Source organism: Pseudopipra pipra, chromosome W, assembly GCF_036250125.1.
Source record: "Pseudopipra pipra isolate bDixPip1 chromosome W, bDixPip1.hap1, whole genome shotgun sequence".
NCBI lineage: Eukaryota > Metazoa > Chordata > Aves > Passeriformes > Pipridae > Pseudopipra > Pseudopipra pipra.
The window spans coordinates 54,863,331-54,873,809 of record NC_087580.1 but is presented as its reverse complement, the minus strand read 5'-3'; the positions used below and the strand labels follow the sequence as shown (position 1 = coordinate 54,873,809).

The window sequence follows — 10,479 nt, the reverse complement described above, 5'->3', positions numbered from 1 at the left end:
TGTTCTAGAGCAAGCAGCTAGTCACAATATAGAACCGGGATGTTTAAGATGAGTACGCGAGCTGCGATGGTGCAGTGTGCACGGTCTCCAGGAATGAAGGACCAACCGCCTCCCGAAGATCTTGCTTTATGGTGAACTTGCCCACTGCTGCCGCAGAGGAGAGGAGCCCCGAAGAAAAGATACAAGGACTCCCTGAAACAACATCTCAGCCTTGGCCATACTGATCACCATAACTGCTCTACTCTAGCCTAAAATCGAAAGGCCTGGAGAAACACCATCTATAACGCAGCTGTCTCCTTTGAGAACACACGCAGGATCACTCTCGAGGAGAAAAGGCAACGCAGAAAGAACCGCGTTCTGCAGAATATATCATCTAAAGAGTCTTTCTACTGTGCCTTTTGCAATTGGATATGTCTATCTCGTATTGGCCTCATAAGTCACCAACGTGCCTGTAACAAATGTGGATAGAGCCTTCCCAAATCTTCGTTCGCGAAGCCCAGCCATGATGATGAGCACAACAGCATTGCTGTTATTAGAGCTCTAGCGCAGCTAGTGCATTTCTCAACGGCAATTCCGAATCTGAATTTCTGTAGCTTCAATAAACTGCACTTTTTGTGAACTTGTGCTCGCGAAGGCTCTTAGAGAAGGCGACCAGACTTATAAGTGCCGAATTGGTTGCAATCGGAAATGAAGCCTAACCGCACCCAGCCCCTCTGATCTCTGAGGACCAGCTGGAACGCAAGGGGGTTATTTTCTGCCAAATTTCTGACTCTTAAGCAACAGCTTGGCCTCTAATTTTCACCCATAAGCTCTCAACCTGTTCATCGCCGTCTTTCAAAGACAGCTCTGCGCAGTCAATCCCTCTTATTTTTGGTTTACGTAGACGGCAACCCCTGCCTCTCCTTCCTTCTGACCAGTTTATAGCCATCGGTTGCAGAGCTCCAGTTGTTTGAGTCGTCCCGCCACGTTTCTGCCTTAGTGATGTGGTGGGTTGACCTTGGGTGGATGCCAGGTGCCCACCCAGCCGCTCTATTACTCCCCTTCCCAGCCGGACAAGGGAGAGCTGGGCTCGGGGGGTGGTGGAAGAGAAGGGGTTTGGGTGTGTGATGGTGAAATCTCTCCACAACGAACTGAAGGAGTAAACCCCCCCCGCTCCGGGAAGACCATGTACACACGGGACTTTACGTTAGAGGCAGCTGAGAAGGGGTCATAAACCATCAAGGACCCCCAAAGCGCCCCCCCCACTCATTCCCGAGGCCTTCCACCACCAGAGGACTGCACGTGACCCATGTGAGGTAACAAATCCTGAGCCTGTCACAAGAGACTGCAAAGATTTCCCCCCACTCCCAGGGGAGGTGTCTGGCATCTCCTGAACGTATATTAATCCATTGGACTCTATGTTTTGGGGGACCCTGACCATCGAGAAGACCAGAAGAACTGGACCAAAGGGACGCTGCCGGGTTCCATGGAGTGGTGATACATTTTCTCTTTTAATCTCTCTCTGTCGCTTTCTTTCTTCCCTCCCTCCTTTTCCTATTTCTTTCCATCTCTCTTTCTCTGCCTCTTTACCATTAAAAAACCCCCCATACTACTGATTTTGGCATCTGGTCTCGTTTGCATCTTAATTCGGGCACAGGCATTTCTAACAATTTTAATAACCAGATCATAACACGACCGCATCACTTTTTGGGAGGATCAAGCCCCCGATTCCTTTGCGGCCTTTCTCAGGTATTCACCTCTTGGTTCCCGACGATACAGCAGCCCCTGTCTCTTCTCTGTTGCTCAAAACTCCATCCCCTTTTCCTGCTGAGTCTCGTTTAAAGCCCTCCTTGTAAGTCTGGCCAGCTTGTTGGCAAAGACCCTCTTGCCCCCCTTGGTGGGGTGAATCGCATCAGCTCCCAACAGACACGGCTTCTTAAAGGTAGATCCACGAACATAGAAACCAAAACCTTGAGTACGGCACCAGCTACGCAGCCAGGCATTCACCCGTTCGGTTCGTCTCCTCCTTCCCAGACCCCTTCCTCTGACGGGACTCTGATAGAGGAGACCACCACCTGTGCTCCCGATCCTTTTCACATTGCTCCAACGGAGATATAGTCTCCTGGGAGGGTTCTAAGTTGCCTCGTCAGACCCTACACAGAAGAGTAGGAGCGGATGATAATCTGCAGGGTTCACCAGGCCCGGCAGCCTCTCAGTGACACCACGAATGCGAGCTCCTGGTAGGCAGCAGACTTCTCTAGAGAAATTGCCTGGACGGCAAACGGGTGCTTCGGTGCCTCTCAGGGGGGAACCTCCAATTACTAATATCTTTACGTGCTTTTCTGGTGGCACTGGTTCTAACGCGGGCGGGTGGTTAGGTCAGCTTTGCATGGTTGGCTTGTCCTGGGTCCTGTCCGTTACTCACGTGCTCTTCAGTCTCCAACCCCGGAGCATCCTGTCAGTTATGTAGGGGCACTTCAGGAGATGGGGGAGGGTTCTTCCTTCTACCCCGAGCACAGACAAGCGTCCAGTCTCCTTCTTCTCGGGACTTACTTGCGTCAGTCAGCTCGAGGTTGGATTCCGGCTTACCTTCCTCTTGCGCAGCCTGAAGGCAGGCTGTCGCTCAGCCTGAGACAGCGGACAATACCACACATCAATCTCCTGCTCGCGTTCCCGGATACCGTGCTGCCTGTCGAGCTCCTCTTGTAAAAGTTACTTGTCCAAGGAGATCTTCCCGCTGGGCACGCTTGCAGCTATGACATCCACCGCTGCCTTCGGGTGCTAGGAGGACTTCCAGGTACTGGAGCTCTCGCCCTGCCCTTTGCTCATTGACCCCATCTGTCACTCCCTCACAGGGCTGCTGCTTACTCTCTCTCTCCCTCCGCCCCGCCCCCACTCTTAGTTTAAAGCCCTCCTAATGAGGTCAGCTATCCTATTGGCAAAAATACCTATGCCCCGCTTAGTGAGGTGGAACCCCTCTGTCCCAAGCAGACGCTGATCCACAAACAGGGTCCCATGCTCATAGAACCCAAAACCCTGTCGCCAGCACCAGCTCCGCAGCCAATTATTGACTCGCATTATCGGTGCCCTCCTCCTCCTGCCCTTTCCTCTCACCGGCAGGACTGAGGAGAACACCCCCTGGGCCCCCATGCCCTGGACTACCGCCCTCAGAGCTCTGGGGTCATTGCTAGGGGAAACCTGGTGTCGCAGATGTGCTCCTCCGGTTTGAACTAGCTGAACCTCGGTCCAGGCAGATGCTCAGCAAGTAGGACTATCCAAAGTTAATCCTACTGCGTGAGGCTATCGGTGACAACCCAGCACCAAAACCAGCTGTAAGTGCAGAAGACCTTTCTCTGAAGAATTATTCGAGGAGGGGGGAATTTATGTCGCTCAAGGAAGCTGTGCTGCCTGGGAAAGAACATCTTCCCACGGATAGTTTGGTGCTTTTACTTCCCTTGCCTTACAGAGAGGTTAACTTCCTGAAAGAAAGCGGCGTGTTTTCTCATGCCCAGTGTAGGTAGCGCCGTCATGTTAGTGTTCTCAACTTGCAGAAATAAATTTTCCTAAATCCTTCTGCTGCCTGGTACCTGGGGTAGCTGCGTGCAATATTCCCTCACACCAACAAACCAGTTTGGCTGCAGACTGGGCTGATAAGCGGCCAAAACTGCATGAACACAGCAGAAAATCTGACTACGAGCCAATCACTTGACGCTATCAATACGTGCAGCCATCAGAGTCCGTTGAGTCCTCCCTCCGTAGCCGCTGGCTGCACGGCAGTGATCTCCCCTCAAGTAGGGATGCCTTTCAAGGTTACCCCCCGAGGCTTGGAGATCCCTTACCTGACACCACTAGGCATCCATGGGTTGCTAAGTGACTTCTTTTTGCATGCGTGTAACATTTAAGATACGCATCGTAAGCTTACCAATAACCTTTGTATCCTATACTAACTTTAAGTGTAGTAAAGAGCAGACAATTGACCGCCAATCCATCTGTACTTATTTTATATTTTACGTACCTAACTTTACTGATTAGAACTCAGTAAACTAACTACTAGATCAGGTCGGTCCAAGTGATCTCTGACTCTTCTCCTGCCACACCTGGACAGCATCAAAAGCATCTGTGGTGGGTTGACCTTGGCTGGACGCCAGGTGCCCACCAGGCCGTTCTATCACTCCCCCTTCTCAGCTGGACAGGGGAGAGAAAAGGAGAGGGAAAACAACTCCCAGGTCGAGATAAGGCAGTTTACTAAAGCAAAAGCGCATGTTTGCGTGCGCACAAACAAAGAAGAAAAATAGTAAATGGAATTTTATCCTCTACTTCCCATCAGCAAGTGTTGTGCGGCCACTTCCCAAGAAGCAGAGCTTCAGCACACAAAGCGGTTGCTCCAAAAGGCAAACACTGTAAATGACGAATGCCCCCCGCTTCCTCCTCCTTTATTTAGCTTTTATATCTGAGCTGACATCATATGGTATGTGAAACAGGAGGCTAGGCCCAAAAGAGTTAACTAAGAAATTTGGGCCTGCTAACAAGCTATCAACATCCAAAACGATCTGTGCTTGTTCTGTTCTACTTACTGGACCAAAGCTTCAGAGAATAGTACAAGAACATGTAATAGGCCTAGAAGCAATAAATTAGAAATATAACAGGATCAGGTAGACATTTGAATAGGAGAAATAGGCCTGGAGCCAGGGCTTTTTCCAGGCTTCAGTGAGCGGGTCAAGAACAATGGAAGAGAAGAAGGGTCAAGCTGAGGAAGATGAGTTGAAGCCCCCTGCCCCATGGAGGAAGATGGGAACTACCTTCCGAAATGGGGAGCTAAGAGAAGCACCGCCCCAAGCCCCGCCTGAGCTCCACCTATACTCCGCCTATTGTTAATATGCATTGATAGATGTTGTAGTCACTTGAATATGCATTTAATCACATCTGAAAATTGTACAAAAGTGTTGATTTTCTGAGGAGCCGGTGAGCAAGTTTGTCCAGCGCGAGCTGGCTTGCTCCCAACGTTGAATAAACAAATACCTTGCTGCTTAAAGACAAAAAAGTCTCTGAGCAGTTTCTTGGACCGATTTTTCAGATTCATATAGAATATCCCTCTGGCCAGTTTGGGTCAACTGCCCTAGTTGTGTCCCCTCCCAGGACCTTGCCCACCTCCAGCCTACTGATGCGGGGCAGAATGTTGGAGAATCAGCAGTACCCAAAACACTGGTGTGTTATCAGCACCTTTCTAACTACTGATGCAAAGCACAGCATTGTGAGGGCTGCTATGGGGAAAATGAACTCCAGCTTAGCCACACCCAGTACAGCATCATTGGTGCCGGATTCTAAGCTTTGAGTCTCCTTTGCTACTGAAATTGCAGTTAGAGAAGACGGATTGGTGCCTGCGCTTCAGTCAAAGCAACATTCGCTCCTAATCCTTCCTGACAAAAGGGTCGGGAATGACATTGCCAGCCTTACTTATTGTCCTTTTACCCTTCACATCCTCAAGGCTTTGCCTTCCCTAAGGCTCCGTTTTAATCACATTTAGCCAGACCAACCTCACATCAACTCCGTGACCTCTTTGTAGATGGCCTAGGGTTTCCAACGCACACGCACAAAGAGCATCCAACAGGGCTCTGCGCATTTTCATCCCTTTGCATGCAGGAGTTCCAGTTCTTTGCCGCTTGCATTACCAAGCAAGACAAAATAGAGACTAGATCCTTTTTCTCACGAGAACCTCTTATTGCTCAGAAAGAAGGCTTTCTCCATTGAAATTTCCCCTTCTCAAAGTGACTGGATCCCCAGATATTGCCGGGCTTTCCTATCTCCAAAACGTCCTGTTCCTACCCCAGTCACTATCAGTCTCTCAACCACCAACCCCCGTACAACTTCTTCACGGAGGAATCTGCCTTTTAGGCTTTCTGACGCCAGACTTTGGCCGGCTGCCAGTTGTCCACCCAGCTGTTCTCCCACCGCCCCTCCTCAACAGGACAGGGGGAGAAAATAGGATGAAAAAGTTCCTTCAGGACATAGCCACCTGCCGCATCAGGGGGCAGCAGGGAAATACCTGCCCCAGACAGCGTTTTGCCCTTTCTTAAATATGCTCACACAGGGCTGCCACCAGCTTTGCCGAGTTGCTCAGCTTTGGTCCTCGGCGAGTCCGATGCCTAGCTGTCGGGAACTAGCTGTGTCCAGCGCAGGGCAGACCCTGGCCTCTTCTCACAGAGGCCACCCTCTGCAGGCCGCACCTGGAGCGCTGTGTCTAGTTCTGGTCCCCACAATTCAAAAAAAAGACGCAGACAGACTGGAGACGGTCCCAAGGAGGGCCACAGAGATGATCAAAGGGTTGGAGAACCTGCCCTATGAGGAAAGCCAGAAGGAGTTGGGGCTTTTCTCCCTCGCAAAAGAGGAACATCATCACAATATTCCGCTACTTAAAAGGCAGCTACAAAGAGGACGGAGGCTCTCTCTTCACAGGGAGCCACACGCAGAAGACTCAACAGGAGGGTCTCCCTTATTCAGCAGGATGGCAAGCGGTATCACCGCCAAAAAGCTAAGACTTTGCTTCCTACAAGGCGCAGGAGACTGCTAAGCGCTTGCAGCGTCACGCTTCAAATGACCGGGCAAATCACTATCTGTCTATGGAACGCTGTTAACAGGCTGAAACGTTCCACATACTTGCACTCCCGGGAGACACCGTTTGAACTTGCAGAACTATTTCCCCTCAGTAAGACGCACAAGACGGAGATGATATCCCCATGCTAAATCTTTATTGTGCAACTGCTGCTCAAAGCTTTTATTACCTTCCACAGACACACGTCACAAAAACTTGCACATCAACAGCGGCTAGATTGACGGGCAACAGATGAAATCCATTCAGTGGCGATTTGTACACGTGTGGCAACTCTTGCGGTGTAAAAATCTTAGCCGGGCGGCCAGCCTGACTGACGGCCACCCAGAACACGTAGATGTATGCGATACACAGACTGCCCACCCTCGGGCCCTTCGTCCACAACCATCCGGAATCCATTGGTCAGGCCCAGGTGAGCAGCATGCGTCTCGCCAACAACCATTACACGCCCAAGAAGCTGGAGAAGGAAGTACAAACCCATAAATAAAATAAAATAAAAGAAAACGGAACACACAAAGAGGGGAGAGGGCAGGAGGGGAAGGAACGAGAGCAGAGAACCACCCAGAGAAAGCAGCTAGCCAATTCCTAGCAATTCAACCCTTGCGCTTCGAATTACTGCCCGTCCGCCCGCCTGCAACCAACGTTTGCCAAGTAAAGCTACAACGACCGATTAGGAACACCGTAGGGGGAAAAAAGAGCTAGGCAGTTTTTTTCAAGCTAGACAGGAACGGACTACAAAACAGCCACAGAAGCTGACTTGGTCTCCGGGTTAAAGCCCCCGTTCTATCTTCAGGCAACATAAGCAATCCTGGCGGAAAATAAACTTTAGGCTGCCTTTTGCGCGGGTTTACAAAGTCTTTGAACTTGACTTTCATAGCTAAAAGCAAAGCATCCGGCACCTCTCAACCAGCTTTGCCCTTCCTCACCCCTCACCTGCCAAAAACCCCAAGCCCTCTTCTCCGTGTTAGAAGAAGTACTACTACTCTTGCTCTAAACCATGACAATAGGCACCAGAGCGCGCTCCAAAACAACACTGCATTTTGCACCAGAACTACATACCCAGGGATGAGCATTGCTTCAGAGCACTGCTTTTAGTCAAAAAGCTCAACTCCATTACAAGCTAGAGGCAAAAGATTATAGCGCCAGAACACCCAAAGTAGCCTACTGTGCCCTATCAGGAGGGAAAGACGGGATGGGAAGGAGTCTAGTAAATGAGGAACTAATTCCAGGTACAGTTTAGCGTACAGAAAGCTTCCACAGTACTTACAGATTCCCCAGAATCTTCTGCTTCAGATAACCCGATAACTGGCTCCTTAGGCATGACTAAGAAAAGCGTCGCAGCTTGGGGTGAAAGACCGTGGAACGCGAGGCACTGGAGGAAGAGTAAACAGTTAAAACGTAACCGGCTTCAGAGAAAGGTAATGGCTTAAGCAAATCCATCTGCCCCACTGAACTCCTACAGAAGCAGATTGCCAGATACCCCAAACACAAGCCGGAACATTGACTTGTCTTGCGCGATATCAATGCTTTCTATACCCAAAATACAACGCATTTACAGAGCCCCCTCCAGAAGTGCCATTCGGCATGCAAGACCACGGGGACAAGGAGACGGGCCACTACTTGCGATTAGCGACCTCCAGTAGGTTTTAGTTCGGGCTGACCGTTTTCCTAAGTACTTTTTCTATTGGATGTGGTCCACACAGAGGCAGGAGGCGAATGGCTTAACTGAATCAGCAAAGAGTTTAGTGAAGTGGAAGAGCAGCGGTCACTCATTTCCCACGGTACAGGGAGCTCAAGCATTGAACAAACGCATAATCACAGGAAGCCTGCAAGCGCACAGTACGAGTCTGTCTTCTATATTGCGCATAAACCATATTGCTGCAAAAGCAGAAGACGTCCCTAACTGTTAACCTTCAGCATTTTAATAACAAAATTATACGGGATACTAACTTAAAGTTAACATCGCACAAGCAACGGCTGCATTGTTTTCCCCCACGCTGCTCGAAGCACCTCACTCTAGTTCCCAGCACCAGCACCCGTGAAATCCGCAAGCATGCTGTTATCACGGTCCCGCTTCCCCACAGAAACAACATCTGGGAAGCTTTTGCAGCCTGCAGGATGACCGGGCTCTAGATATTGTTGGGGGGTATTTTTAAGAAAAACGAGGAAAAGCTGCAATTCTTTGCTTTAATAATCCAGTTTGGGGGTTCAGAACCGAAGCCTAGCACAGCAGAGCTGTGAAACCTCTTCGATGCTATTATGAGGCACATCGAGACCTGCATGTCTCCAATGCAGAACCAACTCGTTACGGTCACTGCTCAGACGTTCACTGTTTACAGACGCACGCACACCGCCCCCACATCCCCCCCGGAATCCCCGAGGAGATTCACTGCGTGTGCCTAAAATAAGCTTTCAGAACTATCATCCTACACGAGGTAGGACCACTCCCATCCCTTGGCAGCAAACTTTGCACGACTTGCAGTGCCAAAGGGACATCGTGCGGCAAACGTCTGCGGCTGACACCAAGCGCGTTACCGTCGGAGGCCCTTCTCTACGCGCGCACACGACACAGTGGGGCTGGGAACCGAGGCGAGCCCGGACAGCATCAGCAACCCAGTACGCGCCGCGGCAGCCGGGGGGCTGGGGGTGGGGCACGGAACAAGCTTTGAGGATGGTGCAGTAGAGAGCGCCACAACCCAGAGAGGCCCCGTCCGTCCCCCGTCCCTCCACCCACGCGCAGCAGCAGCGCCGCCACCCGCCCTGCCGCGCCCCCGGGCACCGCGCCCCGGGTCCTCGGCTCAGGGTGCCCGCGAGCGCGGGGGGAGGGGGGGAAGGGAAGAGGAACCGCGCACAGAGCAAAGCCGCGGCTACCTCCTCGTCCTCGTTGCTGACGGTACCGGGGAAGCGCCTTGCCGATGACCTTTCCGAAGAAAGTAGTGGCGCCACCAGGCCGAGCGGCCCGCGCCCCGAGAATCTCGTCAGCAACGACAACGCCCATTGTCGTCCCCGCGCTTCCTCCACTCGGCCGGGCCCTCCGCGGCGCGCCCATTGGGCCACCGGATCGCCGCCGGCCGATCCCGCGACTCGATTGGATGGCTCGCCTGTCGTTTTCGCTTGTCCCCGCCCCCCTTGGCGGGTCCGCCCTCGTCGACCTGGCGCTTAGCGGGGCTCAGGGAGTTTGCGCGCCCTCGGGGCGCGGAGGGATCCGACCTGGGCGAGTCCGCGGAGGGATCTGCCCCGTGTAGTGCTGCGACCCTGAGGGCGGGCAACGAGGTCGCAGAAGAGCCTGGGGTAGCTTCAAGTACCATTTCTTGTTATTTGTTACTGCATCAAGTCCACCCCAAAACGTGCCTGTGGCTTTTTGGCGCTGCTCCCTCCAGTCAAATGACTGCTTTTTCCAGGGCCTGGCCTTAGCTTCTCAGGACATTTTGCAGAACCAGCAGAATTTGCTCTACATTGTTCCCTGAAAGCCCCACCTCAGTTGCAGACCTTTCTAAGCGGCACGCCTCCTGGGAGAAAATACAATATGAAGCGTGCCTTCCTTCGGCACTGCTGGCTTGGGGGCCAAAAAAAGTAACCTTTACCTGATTAAAGGCCATTTAAATATTAAAACGCATGCCCCCGCGTATGCTAATAAGCTTCATGAAGTACGTAGAATCATCACAAAATATTCTGAGTTAGAAGGGACCCACGAGGATCATCGACTCCCACTCTTAAATGAATGCCCCATACAGGGATCGAACCCATCACCTTGGTGTTATTAGCGCCATGCTTTAAACCATCTGAGCTAATCTCAGAGTCAATGCTACCACATATATGACTATGTTACTCAGCTCTCCGCTTAGATCATGCTCTACAGAAGAGGAGAAGCTTCGGCTCTTTATAGGGAGGGG

At 51.5% G+C, this 10,479-nt stretch overlaps 1 protein-coding gene across 1 annotated transcript in view; it reads right to left on the bottom strand.

Moving 5' to 3' along the window:
• Positions 1–9,609, bottom strand: part of LOC135405205 (adenosine 5'-monophosphoramidase HINT1-like) — an 11,566-nt gene extending 1,957 nt beyond the window's left edge. Inside the window, exons 1-2 of the mRNA XM_064639889.1 lie at positions 9,458–9,609; positions 7,854–7,958 (exon numbers count right to left, since the gene is read on the bottom strand). Coding sequence (XP_064495959.1) covers positions 7,854–7,907 — 54 coding nt within the window. The 5' untranslated portion in view covers positions 7,908–7,958; positions 9,458–9,609. The remainder of the gene's footprint in view (positions 1–7,853; positions 7,959–9,457) is intronic.
• Positions 9,610–10,479: the final 870 nt, after the last annotated feature.